General features: G+C 39.4%; 2 protein-coding genes across 3 annotated transcripts in view; both read left to right on the top strand.

The window, feature by feature from the left end:
• Positions 1-153: 153 nt before the first annotated feature.
• CDC25B (cell division cycle 25B) lies at positions 154-15,159 on the top strand. The gene is made up of 16 exons (XM_063457548.1): positions 154-528; positions 2,958-3,052; positions 3,577-3,628; positions 7,968-8,009; positions 8,390-8,426; positions 8,568-8,678; positions 8,986-9,108; positions 9,362-9,502; positions 9,795-9,869; positions 9,990-10,172; positions 10,597-10,692; positions 11,021-11,083; positions 11,204-11,302; positions 11,492-11,625; positions 11,869-11,980; positions 12,515-15,159. Exons 1-16 carry the CDS (start codon positions 374-376, stop codon positions 12,653-12,655), a joined length of 1,659 nt encoding a protein of 552 aa, XP_063313618.1. The 5' UTR covers positions 154-373; the 3' UTR covers positions 12,656-15,159.
• A 2,134-nt stretch (positions 15,160-17,293) lies between these two features.
• AP5S1 (adaptor related protein complex 5 subunit sigma 1) overlaps positions 17,294-20,528 on the top strand; it is an 80,957-nt gene continuing 77,722 nt past the window's right edge. Inside the window, exon 1 of one of the 2 annotated variants that reach the window (XM_063459782.1) lies at positions 17,294-17,316. The gene's annotated coding sequence lies outside the window, so the exon portion shown is untranslated. Of the gene's footprint in view, positions 17,317-18,018; positions 18,038-20,528 lie in introns of those variants that run through there. The other variant, XM_063459783.1, reaches the window with a different exon arrangement.

The raw sequence follows: 20,528 nt of genomic DNA, 5'->3' as shown, positions 1-20,528 counted from the left end.
TCCCCCCATAGCCCCCCCCCCATAGTATAGCCCCCCATAGTATAGCCCCCCCATTAGTATAGCCCCCATCCTATAGCCCCCCCCATAGTATATCCTCTCTATAGCCCCCTTACTGTTAGCCCCCCTTACTGTTAGCCCCCCCTTACTGTTAGCCCCCCCTTACTGTAACCCCCATTGCTGATTTTGCTTGAAAGCTTTTTATTATTTTTCTCCTCTTTATTATTATTATTATTATTATATTTTTTTGCACAGAGTTTATCTTATTTTTTATTTTTTTGCACATTTTTCCCCTTCCATTTCTTGCCCGGATTTTGCACATTTTTGCCTCTGGTTATATTATTATTATTATTATTTCCCTGGATTAACATTATTAATGAATATAATGGAGCTGGAGCACATGTTGAATGATTTCACCCACAAGCTCTCCCAGCCCAGCCTGGCTTGCCCCCTCCTGGGCCCTGAACATGGGGTCCTGTCCCCTGTCACCAGCCTGGCATTCAACATGACCCAACTCACCGGCCTGGGCAGGTAAGTCACCCTCACTGGATACAGCTATCTATCTATATACTATCTATATACTGTGTATTACCATCACTGGGTACAGCTATCTATCTATATACTATCTATATACTGTGTATTATCATCACTGGGTACAGCTATCTATATACTGTGTATTTATAACTATTACTGGGCTATTGCACATTGCAATGTCTGATTTACAGCCTGATACTGCATGTCTCCAGTGACTTGAATACATGTATTAGATTGCAAGCTCTTCGGGACAGGTCCTGTGGCTGGTTATTACTGTGTGTTTCCTGGGTTATGCTTTGTACTGTGTTAGGCCTGGTTGCTGCTGCATAGCTGTCACATACTGTGGTTTTGGTAATATATTTGTATGTTTTATTTCCATCCTGTGCCACGTTCTGTATTTGATATTCTATTTATACCACCTCTAGTATCTGCTCCATGCTTCCATCCCTGATCTCTATATACTATGTATTCTCTTTAGGTTGGAGTGTAGGATTAGGTATATAGACATTAATGTTATTAACTGTGTAATATAGTAAGTTTGCTTTGTCACTATGTAGCTGCTAATCATGTAATAAGATGGACTGCCTGCATGTTCACTGGAGGCAGCCATGTTGTTCTTCTACACTAGAGAATGTAGTTCACCAAAAGTTGGCTAGATACAGTGTTACAGGGGAATTGTTGTCTGAACAGGAGAATTGCTGTTTATAAAGTTGTCTTCCTTAAAAAAAAATATTTTTCAAAATGTCAGCTCCCACTTACAAGTATTTTGTGTGTTTTGAGTTTAAATTTATTCCAGAAATAATTGCCTAAATAATAAAAAAAAGTACAAGTTAATTTGTGATTATTGTAAATAGCCAGTATGTAGAAGAGTGTTTGTTTGTTGTTTGTTTGTTTGTTGGTTTTTTTTAACTTGTCTGCCATGTTGAGATAAATTCTGCAGTTGAATGGTAACTATAACATTTCTACTGTCTATGCATAAATTTGCAATCAAGATACACAAATTATAAGACAGACACCCCTCAGGCCTCAAACTGAGCCCCGCTGTCTAAATTTACATCGAGCATCTTATATTGTCCCCAGATACTGGAAATGTGCAAATGTTTGTAATTGGTGTGTAAATTGATTATTCAAACAGGCCTCTTTCAAAGTCTCTAAAATCCAAGTTTATTCATATGCTTATCAGTGCATTTAATTTGTTGTCTGTAACAATCTCCAAATACCTCCCCAAACTGGGCTCTGTGATAGGGACTGTAATTACCTGTAAACCAAATCTTTTATTATGTAGAAATCTTGTTACAGCAAAACTATTTGCCCTTTAGCAACTGCAGACTGCAACTCTCATCAAGCTTGGGCCAAAACTCAGTGCTAGTATCTCCTTGTCTTGTATTATATTGGCAAACATTGCTTTTATATATATATATATATATATATATATATATATATGAACCATTCTATTCTGCTATCTCCTCATCTTTAGCTAGCCATGCGCTGACTACTCACTCAATGCATTACAGATACAATGGCTCTTCACATCAATTGCATGTTAAATGCTATTTTCCCACCAAAGAATCCAGGTTACCCTTTCCCTTAATCTGTTGCCTGAGGGCCCTTTATTTCCTGAACACAGTGATAGTAGATCAGTGGCAAAGCTGGGAAGGGTTATTCCAAGGAATCACTTATAATTCCGACACCTCCTTTATTGTCTGTCCTGTTACATGACCCAGTGATCAGTACATGTCAGGGTTCAGCTAGGTCTGCCCTACTTGGAACAGTTACACATTTATCTAAAATGTCATTTTTACTCTGCGTCTCCTGTTGGTTTATTTTAGTCACTCAATCAGGCATTGCGGAGAACTGAAAAAAAAATGATTCAGGCCAAAATAACTCAAATTTTTCCCAGCTGACTATTTTTGTCTAAAATTACACTTCTTATGTTTGTCCCCTCCCCCCCAAAAAACTGTTTAGTGGATACCCACTCTCTAGCTCAGGGGTGCCAAAAAGGTAGATCCCCAGATGCTGTAGAACTACAAGTCCCATGATGCTTTGCGTGCCTTTAGAATGAGAAAGCATAATGACAGCTGCAGTTTTAAAACATTTAGGGATCTAACTTTTGGGCACCCTTGCTCTAGCTTGCTGTTTATACTAAATATCTTGTTTATATTCTTACAGAGTTATGCACTAAAGTAAGAATTCAACGTGACTTTCAAATTTAAGACCAAAGTAGTCAATATGAAAATGTTTGTTTCAGTTTGGCTACTCTGGCCTTACATTTGAAATTCAGTACTGTGTATTCAAACGTTAGTGAATAACCCAGTGAGTGTTTTTAGGCTTGCGGTATGCCATGCTAACTATGCTCTGTTAAGCTATTTAGCCGTAAGATGGTTTTAGAAATAAGCAAGTAATATTTGTTTTTGTTTTATTTCCAGCCTCAGTGATACCCCTAAAAGGAAATTGGGATTGTCCTTCCCAACCCCGTTATCTTCACTGTCCCGAACGTCTTCCTCCGAATCAGCTGACTCTGGTACGTGTCTGGAGGCAAAACCGAAATATACAAATATGATGTATCTGTAGAACGCATTGTGCTACTCGTCTCCAATAATGTTATTAGTAACACTCTGTACATTTTACAGGCTACCACAACGGGCTCCTTTTAAAATACTGCTTTCTTTTACATTCGTACTGTCGAATGCCTTTAAACTGTTAAACCAGAATATTTATAGATATAATAATGAGAGAAATGGTGTTAAAGGAAGCAAAGTGAATTAAGAGAACTGTGAAGTGTTGGGAATTAAATTGTCTCAGTCTCCAAGTTGTAATTTTTTCCAACAATTCTCAGTTTAGTAAATAGCCACGAAGATCTCACGTAGGTAGATAATAAGATTTAATTGGCATGTTATAGTGCTTGTTAGAGTATTGGACTCGTGTCTATCTGCTGCAGAGCTGTAACGTCACAGTGATAAGGAAAGGACCACTGATGTGCTAAAGAATTTGACCCTGACATGTCCACATCCTAGTAAATAAAACACTCCCTTCTTATGTCCTCAGGTCTCGACCTGGATTCTCCAAGCTCGCTGGACCCAGGTGTCACGAACGAAACGTAAGTTCACGCCTTCAGTTTCTTCACTTACCTGCAGGAAAGCAGTCATGTACCCACGTGTGTCTGAAATGTACACGATCAATATTTGACTTAGCCCTAGTTGTTCCTTGTTTAAAGGAGACGTGTTTCTCAGCTTTATTTGCCAAAAGAGCTGAAAACATTGCTCTGTCTGCTCCTCATCGGTCTGTTTGCAGCAGGGATCATTAACACTTAATTTTGTCAACTAAAGAGTTACGGTATCTGTTTGAATTTAGAGACATAGTGGCAGAGGCTCTGCAAAGCTCAGAGAGGTGTTTAAATCTGCTGAAATCGCCAAACACTTTACCCATTCTTCTTTAAATCATATATTAGTTTGATCTTTGCCATCCCTAATTTGTTTTTAAAAAAAACACATTATTTATTTACCATTTATATGGACAATGTATTCATGTATTAATAAAAAAGATCAGGCTCTTATCGCAAACATATCTAGGTGGTATTCCATGTTTTGATAGTGTGCAATATATTGTCTTTAATTTTATTGTGTGTTTGATATAATGGTCACTTTCTAAGTAGGAACCTGCTGTAATATTTGGAGTCAGTAGTTCCCATCCTCGTACAATTACAATTTCACTAGCTGCTGTTACAATTACCTTTTAGCTCTGGAAGAGAGTTCCCTTATTATCAGATAATCACAATTGGACAATTTGTCCAGTTTGCCAATTTTACAAACAATCTTGAAACCCTTGTGTTGTGTAGTGAATAAACCACTGTGATCCTTATTCATTAGACACTGAGTAGTGACAAGTTAAAAACCACACTGTAAAATGTGAGTGAAAACAGACAAGACTGAGAAATTCTTCACCTTAGCTATTCTTGTATAAACTCCGCAATTTGTTTCTCACCTGATTAGAGATAACTGATTAGCGATTTAATCTCTTTATTTGGAGAGCAGACTCCATTGTCATTCTAATCGATATTAGTTGGGGTTTTTTTAGTGACGTGGTGGGGTGCTCACATTTTCATGCAGCTGTCCCCCGGTGGAATGTGTGTTAACAGCTGCTGTGAGAGACAGATGCCATGCGGCACCACCGAGGTGGCCATTTAAATGATATCCCTTAACAACTGCGGGGCATATGGCTGATACCCCAGCTCACATGGGCCTGTCCAAATAGATCTTTTGTCTTGTCTTAGGCTCACCTTACAGTGTGCAGGCTCACAACCTGCAGCAACCCGACCCCCCCCCCACCCCCAAATAATGTGATTCCTCGATTGTTAGTTCACAAAATGCACACTCAGGTTACTGAGATCTGAAACCGCAGAGCCCCTGAATGGAGTGGGTGTTAATATCCTTTCGGTTTCACTATTCGTAACACAGGCCGGGCCTTTGTTACGCTTGCCCTGAGCATTGCGGAATGTGATAAATGCATTCCTACCCACATAGAAGGCAAAGTACATCAATGTGACTTAACCCATTAAAAACCTGATTGTTTGTTTCCTGTAAGTGATAACCCTCCTGCCTTGGTTGAGGTTTTGTTTTTTGAATCTGCACAGCGTGACAGCTTTAGGGTAAGATATTTTAAGATTGTGAGAAACAAAAAAAAAAAAATGCACGTCTTGGCTTTCGACTTGTGCGTTGTTTGAAATCTTAGCACCGGAAGTTTGTGATGGGGTCTGATGTTTAATTAACGGTTGGGAAATGGGGACGCCAAATTGGAGACTTGTTTCAGCTCTGCCTCCTGGGATCTTCACTGAATGTTCTTGTAGGATTTGGCCCCTGTGACCTTGAAAGGACGCAGAGTATTGTTGCAGCTAAGATGCTGGGTTTTTTAAGTTGTTGGTGCAGCAAATAAAACTAGTGGCGCCTTGTTGTCATCTGTCTTAAATGGCCAGATATACTGGTTAAATGATGTGAGCCACATGCAATTTAGCAGCAGATATAGAGCTGGATACACAGGCAAATACCTGCAGAAACCGTTTGTGTTTCACACAAGGGCAATCCTTTGTAATCTTGCCCTGTTGGCTCTGGACAGATGGCAGGTGGGGTATACCTGGATAGAGGTGGCAGGTGGGGTATACCTGGATAGAGGTGGCAGGTGGGGTATACCTGGATAGAGGTGGCAGGTGGGGTATACCTGGATAGAGGTGGCAGGTGGGGTATACCTGGATAGAGGTGGCAGGTGGGGTATACCTGGATAGAGGTGGCAGGTGGGGTATACCTGGATAGAGGTGGCAGGTGGGGTATACCTGGATAGAGGTGGCAGGTGGGGTATACCTGGATAGAGGTGGCAGGTGGGGTATACCTGGATAGAGGTGGCAGGTGGGGTATACCTGGATAGAGGTGGCAGGTGGGGTATACCTGGATAGAGGTGGCAGGTGGGGTATACCTGGATAGAGGTGGCAGGTGGGGTATACCTGGATAGAGGTGGCAGGTGGGGTATACCTGGATAGAGGTGGCAGGTGGGGTATACCTGGATAGAGGTGGCAGGTGCAGAGTGTAAGCTGTGTTTGCTCTAATCTTCAATAAGTAACTGATCATATAGTTGTTTCTTTTTAGTGTGGGAGTGGGTCTTTAGACAGGACAGCTTTGTGATATTCACCAGGCCTTATCTCTCAGCACGCTGCATTTTCTATGTTTTGTGTCTAATAAGAGCAGTCTCACAAAATGGGTTTTCAGAGATCTCGTGCGCTTTTATTTAGCGCCTGTCCCTTTAATCCTTCGGGTCAGTTCTCATCTCATGCTAACCGGTCACATAGGCCACTGTTTGACAGGTGGCGTTGGTTGGGGGATAAAGTTGTGAAGACCCCGGACATGGAGCATCAAACATCTGCCCAGATTCCTTCACCTTTCACCCCTCCGTGTAACCACAAATCCTTCACTCAATTTTAAGGCCATTTGACAACATCCATTATTTTTAATTGGTTTGCATTGTAATGCTTTAAGTGCTGGTAGTGCGAGCCAGGCAGGGTAGCATTGGGGGTTTATCTTCCAGAATTGCTTTGTTTCATTTTAACGCTGTTTTTGTGTTACATTGAGATGTCCCAAAATGAGCTCAGTTTCTCGAACAAAACAAGTCGGGGTTTATTTGCTTAATCTTGAATTGACCACTGAATTGTAAAATTTACAATAGAATAGTTAAATTAACCTCGTTTAGTGACATTTTATTGTACCTTGAATCCAAAAACCTTATTTCTCCATAATGGGTTTAGCAGATATTTTTTTACTTTACTGTCCTTTTTTTTAATACTTTATTTCATTGTAAGACGAGTGGTTAGTTTGTGTTTAATGAGTTCATCTATATTCCCCAAAATACAATAATTGTCAAAATAACTGCAGGGGTTATAGGTCTTCTATATAAATGGGAAGGGGGAGGGGGGCGTCTGACTATATTCAAGGCGGGGAGGGGGGAGGATGTGGAGTTTTACATTTTTTCCAAGACACAAAGCATGTCTAAAGAAATAATCTTTCTTTTCTTGCAAAAAGCTCAAGTTAATTGGGGCTCTGTGTGCTTTCCATCTGCCATTCTGTGCTCTCCTGAATGGGACGGGGAGACCTTTCAACACGTGCTCGGTGGGCAGACATGCTGCCTTGTGCCTGAATAGGCTGAATGGATGCTTTGAAATGCCACACTTGTCCCTTCCTGATCCTCCAGGCAGACAGCTGTTGGGGGCCCAGCCGTGCCTGCATTGGCCATATGGCCCAGCGAACAAAGGCTGCAATTTGCATACAGGTGGAGGGGACTGCTTTGCTATAGGAGCTGTGATAAAGCTCTTTACAGCCACCCTAGCTATTTATCCAGGCTGGAGCTAATGGCTTTGTTCTAGGATTGTCTTGGCAAATGTTTAATCTTTGATTTTTTTTATTTGCCTAATTATTTAAAGATAAATGAGATCTCCGGGTCATTACACTTAACAGCTACCTGCATGCCGCCTCTTTTAAACAGTACATATCTGGGATTTGTGAAAAAAAGAATACAGTTTTTATTGATTTATTTCATTAGAGCTTTGCTCGCCCGCTAATTTTAATGAAGGCAATTATATAAAAGGGAAAAAAATGGAATGCAAAGTGTTACAGTTACCTACTGGAGATCTAACCATTCATTTCGAGAAATCTTCATCGATGTGATTTTTGCAATGTCTTAGTTTTAGTGTTGTGATGCATGCGTATATACACGCTGTATGGACATTTTCCTTTTATTTATCTTTGCATTTGGATGGCTCGTGTATGGATGTTTGTGTTGGTTATTTATAGAACAATACATTGTTGTCATTGCTGAGAGACCTCCTTCCTTTACTTTGTCCTTAATTTAAAGAACACGCAGGGTGGCTTCTTACATTTTCTTCATTTCCTTCCTTGCAGATTTGAGAAAGCTATTTTAGAAACGTCCGTCCTAGACAATGAGTAAGTATTTCATTACATTTAAACTATATCCTTTTGGCACGTGTCCATTACCAGAGATTCGTTTTTAATTTAGGAATGTATTTGTTTGTTTTCTTATCTTGATAAGACCAGAGAAATACCAGCTACAGTAAACCAACCTGTGCATTTATTAGTCATCAACCCAGATTAACTATTAACTAAACCTTCTCCATGTGAATGATATACAAACCATACTATTATTATTATTATTATTATTAGATATCCCAATATGCTGCCAATACCTGCCAAAGACTAAAGATTTGATTGTGGAAAGTGTATTTCTGATGACTAAACCACCTTATGTTAATATGTTGTGAGACTCACAAATGACCAATCATGATCTTTTTTTTTTTTTTTTTTAGATGTAACTTGCCCATCAGGAGGCTATATTCATTGCCGGTAAGTTGATTTATTACATAATTAAAATTTGTGGGTCTGAGGGTAACATGTAGATTGTACCCGTTATGACTGATGAGATGCTTTGGTCGGTGTTATGTTAGCTATGCACATTCACCCAATACCTCTATGTTTGGTTCGCAGGTATCAATCCAAGGAGGCAGCCCAGCTTTAAGAAAACTTTCTCTTCCAAGTGACCTGGATTCCCCGAGACCTCTTGAACGAAGCCAGGCGACGAGAGACAACAAAGAAAATGTAAGATTTGCTCAGGTTCCTTGTGCTGAACTGAGAGGGAATACAGATAATCTGTCCAGTGATGGAGATTGTGTGATGGCTTTAAGGTCACCTTGACCTCTCATGATTCCTCTAGCCATTTCAGAATGCCAGATTAGTTTTTTAGATCATAATGAAATGTTAGTATGGGAGCACTGCATTTCTATTTCTAAATATCAGGAAGCACACTAGACACATCTTTAAAAAGCAAAACGCTACTCCAGTACATTTGATAATTTTTAAATAAAAAAAAATGAATTTTTTTTTTTTGTTTCTTGACATTTTATAGGAAGTATTTTCTTTCAAGAGGCCGTGGTTGCTTCCCTTCCCTCAGTGCAGACTGCGAAATACCAATTGCTCTGATGAAAAAGAAGTGTTCTCGGAACGGCCTAACTCTTCCCCGTCTTTCGTGGTAAGTGTCAAAACCCCTGTTTGCAAACCAAGCTTTCTGGTTCCCTGATATTTGGAGTGTTTAGCCTGAGATTACAGAATATGATCTGCTCACTGTGCACAGATATCGAGTATTGAGAGAAGTTTCACTCAGACGTTGTGTTAATGCTTCTGCTGATTACAATGGAATCCAGTTTTTAAAGAATATGAAATCTTGATTGTCCCTCTAAATGCCGGTATTAGGTCTGACCTGAGTTTATTTCTTTTGTCTCTAGCTGTTCTCTAACACAAGAAATGTCTCTCAACTGGAAGAAGAAAGCCCCGTCCGACTGCGCAAATCCTCCCTCACATTTTCCATATGTAACGACGATGAAGATGATGGATTCATGGAGATTATGGATGATGAAGATGCAAAGGTACACACATAGTGCTTTAATTACTAATGCAGCAAAGCGTGAGCAGACGGCCGATGTAATGAAGTGTATTTTATTTTTCGTCTTTGGAGATATGGTGTATTAAGCCTCTGTTTATTAAACTTTGATTCATACCAGCGCTTTAAGATGTGGCAATGTTGTTAAAACATTGAAAGACATTGTATAGATATTGTAGAGTGTATAAATACCCTGCACTTCCATAGATCACACCAGCCACTCTGTGTCACTATTTAGGACCTTGTGTCTAATTTAAGTTTTTTGTTTTCTTTTTCAGGATGAATCAGACATTCCCCCTGGGATGGAAAACCTGCTGACAGCCCCTTTCGTAAACAAAGAAGAGAGCGATTCTGTAAGTGTTCCTAAAACCTGCACCTACCTTCTAAGGCTGATCTAGATGTTCTGAATGTCAAACTCTGCTCTTATATAAATAGTATGTATCACTGATCCTTTCTGTTCCTTGCTCTCACAGGATTTGGTAATTAGAAGCAAACGCCGGCGTTTGTTCCGCTCCCCTTCCATGCCCATTAGTGTAATTAGGCCCATATTAAAACGTCTGGACCGGCCGCAGGATGAAGACACCCCTGTGAAATCTAAGAGACATAAGAACCTGACCGCCAGCTTCCCAGAAGAAGAACCTAAACATGAGGAACCGGTATGTATAACTCAGAAAAGAAATGTTTTTGTTTGTTATCCTATTATTCCCTTGTTGATGAGTTTGGTGTTTATTGTTCGGTGCATTGCCATCTCCGAGCCTTCCATAAAATATTTCAAATAATGTTAGATTAATAAAACACTAATAATTTGGGGTATTTAGATTATAATATTATATGAATACCTTTACATAATAAAATGGTTCTGGCTGTACCAGGAATGGTCATTATACCTGCAGCCATTTTTGCTGAGTGTATTGATAGAAGATTTGATGGTTTCGTGCTTTGTGAGAATGAATGTCTCATCCCTGTTGCTTGGGTCTCTAAAGGATTAAATGACTGATGCCGGACTCTAAGAATTGATCTGTAGCTCTGTATCTCATTTTACAGCATTGCTAATGTACTTGTATGGTTTCTTCCTTTAAGAAAATGAAGATCGGAAGATCGAAGTCATTGTGTCTTAGTGTGGTTGAGGAAGTGATGGATGACGATGAGAGAGAGCTGATTGGTGATTCCTCTAAGGTGAGAGAACATAATAATAACTGTGAACATTTACACTTCATCCTAGTAAATACTTCGGAATTCTGTATATAAAAAAAATTCTATTCTACGGCAACGTTCTAAACGTAGAGCAATCTGCAGGAATATTCCATTGGGTTCTATGGTGACCGCATCACTTTTAGAATTTTTCCCCACAAACTCGCTTTTTATGTCAAACCCATTGTTATTCAAAGAATCCATTGTATTAAAAGACTCCACTTTTTCTCAGTCAACATGGTTAAATGTTTTTTTTTTTTTTTTTTTTTTTTTAATAGCTTTTTATTTACTCAATATGTGTTTTATTTTGTAGACATATTTATTAAAGACGGTGGAAGGCAAGCACCAAGATTTGAAATACATAACTGGAGAAATGGTAAGTGACGTCACTAAACAGAAGTACAGGGGTTTTGGGGATGAATTCATGGCTCTGCCTCTCAGCAGAGTTGGTAGACAGATCGAAATAATCAATAACCACCTTATTTCCTCCTGTTAGATGGATGCTGTGTTGAGGGGAAGATATAAAGATGTGATTGAACGTTGTGTAATCATAGACTGCAGATACCCGTACGAATATGAAGGAGGACATATCAAGGTGAGAGGCACAAATCTAATAGAAAAAACCCTATACTATCACTATATATAGACGGAAGGACTTTGACACACTAATCAAATTGCCCTGTTCATCTGCAGCAATGCGATAATCAGTTACTTTGTGTGATCATAGTTTATGGGTCAATGGTTTCCAAGTAATTAATATTTAAATATGTCTGTTTTCTCTCAGGGTGCAGTGAACCTACCTCTGGAGCATGATATTGAGGATTTCCTACTGAAGAAACCAATTCTACCAACAAGTGAAGACAAAAGAGTAATCATAATCTTTCACTGTGAATTCTCCTCCGAACGAGGACCCAGGATGTAAGTGGCTTTTCCATAAACTCTGATTGCTTTAACACCTGTACCAAGGTTAAACAATAATAAGTGCAGGCTGAGAAGCCTACACATTGGAGTGCGATTAGCAGAGATTCTGTGATCACAAACTCCAGTTGTAGTCCGGAATGTGCATGCTTATCGTATAGATAACACCTTCAGTTTACTTAAGAAAGTTATTCAGCTATTGTAAATGCAAAGTTATTAACCTCTTTTTTCCATTGGCGACAGGTGCCGATTTGTCAGAAAACAAGACCGAAACAGCAATGAATATCCCAACTTACACTATCCAGAGCTTTACGTCCTTAAGGGAGGGTACAAGGATTTCTTCCCTGAATTTCAGGTTAGTAGAGAATGTAATGGTTCTTACAAGGCACATACCAAAGACATTACCCAACGTTCTTGACATGACAAAACATCCACTTGAGACCAAAAACGCAGAAGCACTATTTCCAGAACTACGGAATGCGATAAATCGTTTATTCTATTGGTGTAAAAATGTATCTATCTAAGAGGAGGAGTCGCCGTCTATTTTATTTCTGTTTACTGAGCATCAGCAGCATTTTAACACGTCTACTGGTGTAAATGGAAATGTAATATTGTATAGAGCCCTCAGAGACCAGTGCAGACTGTACAGTGGGATGTATCAGCAGTCAGTATCTTACTGCAAGCAAATCACATCAGACCTTCTAAATCTTTCTTATAGATATGGTTGATGACCCATTCATAAATGGCCAAACAGATTCCATGACCCATGTTTAAATTGTAATGTAACACAACTAAATAAATAGATCAAAAGCCCTTCAGTAGGCTGTCCAGTGAATGAAACACGATGTACACAATATTCAATAATGTTTTCCTCGTTTTCTTTTAACAGAGCCATTGCGAGCCTCAAGCGTACAGACCAATGCACCACGAGGACTTCAGGGAGCATCTGAAACTTTTCCGTTCCAAGAGCCGAACGTGGATTGGAGACAAGAGCAAAAGAGAAATGTACAACAGACTGAAACACTTGTAGACAATCGAGATCTTTAAAAAAAAAAAAAAAAAATTTTAAACAAAAAAGGGCAGGTCCCTATAACCACAGTTTTATGAAATAGCCAGATTGGATTATGTTTCACGCATGGTCTATCTATGGATCTACAAGGTTTCGTTCTTCGACTTGTTGCACAATGGGGATGATGGTCTTGGTTTATCTCCAGCCCCCCAGCACGGAGCTCGTCCTTTCTCTCTGGAATGTTTGTTTATTGGCTGAAGAAACATTGTTTGTTCGGAGACTGCATTTTATGTCTCTTTTTAACGGATACAGTTTGCCAGCAAAGAAAAAAGGGTTATTTCCACGAAGGAAGGATTTCTTACACCAACATTAACCCCCACGTAGACTTCACTGGACAATCACGCAGAGGATGAATTATGCTTCCAATCATAATCCTACTTACAGTGGATCGCCGACATTCACTGCCACACAGCGTCAGACATATCTTTTAGTATCCTAACAATGGACCAGTTCCGGTTAGGAAGAGACACTTGAAGCTTCCCACGCTCTGCCATTAACCAGTTATTGGATATTTTTTATGTCTTTGCTGCCGAGGAATGGCGTTACATTTCCTTTATAATTTGTGTGTCTGTGTTTGTGTGTGGAATGAGTGTCTGTGTATGACTTGTTGCACTTGCACTTTTATTAACCTCTCAATCACTGAAGAGGTTTTCCAGGCAATGCATGGCTCTCTGTTTATTAAGAGGCCAATCAGCTTCCCGCATTTATTACGGAGTTTGCCATGGGTCTGTGTGTGCAGCGTTTGTGTTAATGTATGTGTATTTGTATATAGCGTAAAGATGTGTCCCCAGCTGCTTAATGATGTGTATTAGCCAGGAGGGAGTTGATGTCTGTTAATATTGGTGATTAAATGGGAATATTGAATATATCAGCGTGCTTTACTTGTTTCCAGAACAATGGCAAAAAAAATAATAATATTAAAATTACTTAACGCTCCAAAATAATGACATTAGTTATGGCATACGCACGTAGTTTACAAATCCAAGCTTTGTGCTGCTCAACTGCGAATCATTTTGTTTAACAAAATAGCAATAATGCTTTATTCATTTGCTGTGCAAAAAAAATAAATAATAATAATTCAGAAGATTTAAAGAGTGCCCTATTAATGGCATAACATAACAGGTAGGCGGCCCGGAGTGATAGGACATGGGCCAGGGACTGGACCACTTATTTCATAATAGAAGCGACATGTCCTGACTTTCCCGGCCCGTTGTTTAATCTGCTGCTGATTCAAACATTTCAAACCAACTTATTGAGTTTTTAGTTTTGTAATTAATGGGTGATTTGTGTATGGCAAGGTTTCACTATCGCTAGACTGTATTCTTTGCACAGACGCCTTCGTTTCCCAAACATTGTTGCTGTTTATTCAGACACGTAGTTAATTAGATCCTGCAACTAAAACGTTTGTCCCCACCCTGAATTTGCACATTTTACAGCCAGGGCTAAACTTGGGACAAATACAGAGGATTTAAGTGTAAATAATACTTAGGGAAGGTGACCAGTCCCTTTGTAAACTACCCCTTGGCAGATACAGGCAGGCATACAATAAGTAATGTTGCAGATGCGTCACGTGCTTCGCAAATATATACTGCCAAGTCTGTCTGCCGATCAATAAATTAAACAAATTAGTGAAAACCGTAAATAAAGGCCTTATTTACTGCACCTAGAACAGTAAACCTGTCCATTTATCTATTCTTAATTATTGGATTGGTGAAACAAACTGTGAATAACCAGACACATGTTTTTATTTGAGCAAAGGATCTTGGTGTTTAAAAATACGATTAACCTTACCAACGCATTTCACCCTCAACTACAACATCAGTTTCTTGTATGTGAATCTGTTAGAAATATGTGCAACTCAGGAATATTTAAAGATGTGAAAGGGTGCAATAAATAAATCCTTTTAAGGTTTCATTTTGAAACATTTTTTGGGCTATTACTGAAACTAAAACATCATATCATTAATCTTTACTGTCTGATGCTGCAGTATGCAGTACAGTACCTGCCACTCCAAATTAGTATGTCTTAAACAAGGCGCTCCTAGGAGCTGAATACGTGGATATTCCCATAGTGTTCAAAACACTCTAAAAAAATAGAAACTAGAAATAAATTGGTAGAAATGAAGGTCCCAGAGGTTTTTTGATAATCTATATTCTAGCTCATTGAGTACCACAGGTGCGTACATTCCTATTCCAAATGAATTGGGCAAGGACGTAAATGACAGGTACCCAAATAGGAGATATTATGGGTTTATTCTATGATTATTCTATGGTTAACTAGTTCGCCATATCCAAGTGGACACACCAGAAGGAGCTTGGTTCCAAAAGCTTGGTTCCAATTGCCTTCTCTGTGTACCACTGGGATAGGGTACAATGTTACAATGCAGCATTGGAAACCAACAAACCAGAGAACTCCGACAGTGCCCTTTATCCTGAATTGCTACATTGCAGACACTTTCCAAGGTTCGCTAAGAAAGCACTTTCATTTGTTTTGCCATTTTCTAAAAACAAGTAACCAGATTCCTCTATTGCCCTGCTATTTAATATCTTATTATGCCCCTATAATATATATTCAGCTATTGTCTTTTAAATCTGACTTATTAATATTCTTATTGTGTCTTTAAAAGCATCATTTAGTTCATTATTATTTTCCCCAAGTATGTGCGGTTTCTTTTGGCATGTTTCTTATAAATGTAATGTTCTTCTGCCCATGTAACATTCGGAAAATCAGAACCTGTAATTGAAAAGGGATAATTTATAGATTGTGGCATTTCACAGCAAAAATTTTTTGTAAAAAATTTTTTTACCGTTAAATGACTACAATCTCTAAATATTTCTTTTATTTATAATGTACCCAGAGAAGATTCCCACTATAATGCCGCCGTACAAAATGTATTTATTTTTATGCACATTTTATATCAAATCTATTTCTTTAAACGATATAGGAGAGATAAATGCCATTTATCCGAACCGCAATATTACTTTTTGTGTTGAGTTTGGCCCTAACGTAATGTTATAATTATAATGTATGCTGTGTTTAATGGTGTGTTTTTCTACGTGCTATGAGTGACTGACATGTCAAGCTTCTCCTTACCACATTATTGTGCGCACATTTAAATATTTGAATTTCAGGGAAAAATAAAATCCTTGTTTGAGTTCTGATTTTTTTGAATTTTTTGGGGGAGGGGGGGGGGGGAGAGGTTGAGAGTGGAGAGGGATAAAATATATCTCTCTGCAAGAATAAAATCTTAAAATACATGATTTTTTTGGAAAAGGAGTATCCGCTCAATAAACCCTGAATGTTAATGGATTGAACATTTAATTGCAAAATTTAGAAACTAGTGCCGACTTGCAAACATTGATCAGCTTAGTGCCCGCAATTTTAGCCAGAATTTTCATTCGTGCTTTTAGTTTGCTATGATACAGTGTTTAGTGAAAAAACAGATAGTATTCCTTACATAAACACACTGACTGTATAAATACAGGCTATTCTTTATATGCTGATCGATTACCTGATATCTCTGGCATGTGAAACTATCATCTTATCTCAGGCTGCCAGATAAATCGACATGCCTCTCTTACATTCGTTGAAGCTGCAATGTTTTTATCTCTAAACAGAGTTTCCCACGTGTTTATTTTAGCAAAATAAAAATAAATGTCATCCTTATCGTTTGCACATTAAAATATCCATAATATGTAAAACAGTAAAGGTCTTAATGCAATTATTTAGAAAAAATTAAAAAAAGGATTACGTTTGCTATTTTTGTTTTTATTTTTTAATATTTTTTATTAAATTGTGTTTAGTTGTGGCTTTTGGTACCCTTAATTATTTCAATCTTATGTAAGGATACCAAATTAAGGAGCTATCTAGAAAACAGCCAAACGGTCAAATTTAAGGGGGAAAAAGCCCTTTTTAAATTGTGCTGCTTCGGTTAATTAATAAATAAGTCCCTGCAGTTCTAACTAATTAAAACGAATGAATCCGAAACAGTTTGGATCTATTTGTTACAAATTCTTTCCTTTTCTGTTCTTTTCAGATTCTGAATTTGAAAGCATCTGAATTCTAAATTTTGGTAAAAAAAAAATAAAAAAAAAAATCAGTTTGGAACTAAACACCTATTGTGAACCCAGTGAGGGGATATATGTTGATAAGGTGAGTTTGAGGACCTTTGACCACAGGGATACAAATGGGGGGTTATACACTTAGGATCAAAGATGTTCCCCATGCCCTAGCATATGAGGAGCTCCTGGATTGGAAACACCTGGTCCTTTCATATCTAATATTGGGGACCTCTCATTACCTCCCCTCAGCAATGTGATAGTAGGGGAAGGAGCTAATCGCGCACCTCTTGTATTATAGTGCCTACCAACTTTTATACGGAAGATGGAGTGTCTATGTCTAGACCCCCCCCCAGTTATTTTATTTAAAAAAAAAAAGGCACAAACACAGGCCCGGCAGACCTCCAACATGCATATTTTGGGAAATTTGTGGGAGGGTGTGGTGGGATCATTATTGGCTCAGACTGTCTGCTGCTAATAATTAGATCATTCTAAACAAATACCACTGACAACTCCACGAAAGTTCATGTTTTGGAGTTTTCAGAATTCCCTGCTTGATCACAGGTGACCTTCAGATCATGTTTGGAAAAGATGTGTGGCTCACGGCCACTTTATTTTAATCTGTCCTGTTTGAAGCTCTAATTTAATGGGATTATATGCGGCACAAACAAAGCTCTTGGTAAGTCTTCTATTATACAGTGAAACCCTGTGTTACCTACACCTAGTAGACTGCTTAGCTGTCAGTCCCCAGCAGCAAGCATGCCTGGAATGTTTTACTCTTGGTAAATATGTGAAGTAGATATGTGGCCAGCAGTGATTGCTTCCTCTGAATGATCAACATAGTGAAATAACCAGCATATTTGTCCTGGAGGCTTTCTATGATGTTTAAGGAGTTTTGACCATTAACCACTTGAGAACCACTGGGGTGTGGAACAAATTGCTTTGTAGAATGCAGATGAACCAGCCCAGCTCAGAATGGTCTCACATGTCCTTTCTTCTACTGAAGGTCACTTTGATATCACATACGTGAGTGATAGCTCAGCGTGAGCAAACCACAATCACTTTAAAAAAAAACTAAATATAGAATTTCCAATCAAAGCTCTGCAATGTTATCGTAATGGGAGGGGACAATTTATTTTCCTTGTTTTTCATCTCACCCATTTCCTTAGCATTTTCCTGGCTTTGTATCTTTCAGTTGTTTTCACCTGTCAGCTGCCCTTTTACTATGTGTGTCCATTAAACCTGTGGCTGAGCATTGTGGGAATTGTTGGGAGTTGCGTCCCTGGTGAGTTAAACAATGTGCTGACTTCTATGACAATGTAGCAGTATCAATTTAATTAGGTTTATAGGGGTTTTTAGGGGTGAAGCTGGCCCATTCTTTATTTTAAGAAATAGCAGAGATTATGCATGTTATGCAAAAACAATAGATTAATAAAAAACATACTCCCATTATAAGTTCCTGCACTTGCTGTAAATAACCAGGCTCTGCAGCATCTGCAGTGAGGTCTATCCAGACCAGGGATAGGCAACCTTCGGCTCTGCAGATGTTTTGGACTACACCTCCCATGATGCTTTGCCAGCATTATGTGTGTAAGAGCATTATGGGGGATGTAGTCCACAACATCTGGAGAGCCGAAGGTTGCCTATCCCTGATCCAGACCAAGGAGTGACTCAGCCAATCATGATGTTCCCCTAAATGTACGTGCTGAGCAGGTTATTATGAGCAGAGCAATGGCTCTCTATTGTGGAATATTTAAAGTAACACTATAGACTGGTGTCATGTCCCCCTAGTTGTAACCCTGCATTGTAAATCATCGCTGTTCTGCAGGAAATGCAATAATTACAATGGGCGGTTTAAATGATCGTCAGTCAGACAGCCGCAGGCAGCACAGAGCTGTGTGCAGTGCTCATAGCATGCTCCTGGGGGCCGTCAGGCAGGCTTTAGCGTGCTGGGCTACCCATTAAGGGCGTTACTAGTAATGCAGGTTGTGTGACAGGCGACGCTGCCTCAGAGCCATGCCCTCTCATTTCGATTATCCCCTCCTAAATGTTATATGATTATTATGAATATGATATAATTTTAATATTCACACCACAAGAAACTAAACAAAGCTTCCTCACATTATACTAGAAGACACATGCAGGGCCATTCACTAAAGTGAGAATTCAAGGTGAATTTAAGGTAAATTTCAAATTTAAGGAACTGGAAAAATTCTCAATCTATTCAACTACTCTGGCCTTAAATTTGAAAATCACTTTTAGGTCCTGACAATTCTCACATTGGTGAATAACCCTGAAGCTCATTTCAATGTAACATGCTGACAAAACAGGCAAACAATGAAGAATGGACAATAGAGCTGGTAAGGCCAAAATAATCAAACTTGAAATATTCTTAAATGAGCTCTGTGGCAGACTATGTGTGTGATACCCCGACTGGGTACCTCTGCTGGGACACCATAAGCACTTCAGCCCCTTAGCCACCGCAGCTTGGCTGTGGTCTCACCGTCTCTTTCCACCCTGGACCAAAGTCCTGGATCCAGCTCCCGGTGGTTAAAGCTCTCCCACATAGAGTATAGCTGTATAGTAGTAATTATAGCCAGTATGGCATTCCCCCCCCCACATTAGCCGAGACTTAATGCTGGGAAGTGATCTGTTTAATGCAGGCAAATCATCAGAATGTATACACACAGTAAGCTCCTCCCCTGTGCCTGAGAGATAATTGAGTCAGGAACTGTACAAACTCATTATCTCCAGGCACAGAAAAACACACAATTTCACAACACCCCAAAAGTACCCCCAAAATCCATGGAAACACCTCCAGAGTCACATCCCGGGATAGCCCTGATCTGAGTGACCACTTCAGATCGAGTCGGTGGTATGGATTTTCCATGGAAGTCATGGGCCCAAAATAGTTCCATAAGAAAAGTGCTAGCGGTCGGTCAATTTCGGGAGTCTAAATTCGATCAAAATACAGAACCGATCCTCTGGCTCCTAGGAAGCGATTGTTTGTCTAGTTCATGCGAACAATCCTACCGGATGGCACTCTCCTGACATGAATAGCAACGAAGCAGGCATTCGTCAGAGTTCAGTGGTGTTCGCCAGTTAGAGTGAGTGTCCAATTTTAGTTCCATGCACTAGATGACCAAACACTGCTGCCTGCATTCGTGCGAACAAGATGGATGCCCACTCAGTTCCCATGTGTTTGTGCATACGAACGGCGACCACCCAGCCGAACACTTAGAGTCCATAGTGCAAAAACGATGATGGAGGTGTCAGGCGAGGTCAGTAGTGGTTAACAAGTTTAAAGGTGGTCCGCAGTTTGTGGGTTTGTTCGGTTACTGAGCGATACAGGGAAACCATAGGAACCAAGTCTTTTATAGGTTAGTAAGAGGGCCAATAGTCCTTGGGCAGGATGCTAGCCAGCGGGCTCCCTCAGGAGCTTGTGGCAGAAGCATCTTTGCCACAAGCTATTTATCCAGCTCCTTTAAGTTAGTCTCATACTTTGAATACTCTGACAATTCTCCACAAATCCCCGCTTTCTGAATAAACCCCCCTTGTTACAGATATAGCAAGGCAAGGACAAACAGACTGAAATGGACAGAAATGTCACCAAACCACAGGCAAAGCAAGGGACGAGGAAACTTTAAGAATGAAAAATACTTGAAGGAAAATCTGGGAAGCAAACTATTTGTTTGGCACCTGACTTCCTCTCCCTTATAGCATAGCCAACAATGGGAGGCATTCACAAGGGACAGAGGGGGGAGGCGATAATAAAC

The sequence above is a fragment of the Pelobates fuscus genome, chromosome 6, assembly GCF_036172605.1.
Source record: "Pelobates fuscus isolate aPelFus1 chromosome 6, aPelFus1.pri, whole genome shotgun sequence".
Lineage (NCBI taxonomy): Eukaryota > Metazoa > Chordata > Amphibia > Anura > Pelobatidae > Pelobates > Pelobates fuscus.
Note: the sequence above shows the minus strand (reverse complement) of the source record. Positions and strands in the feature narration are given on the sequence as shown.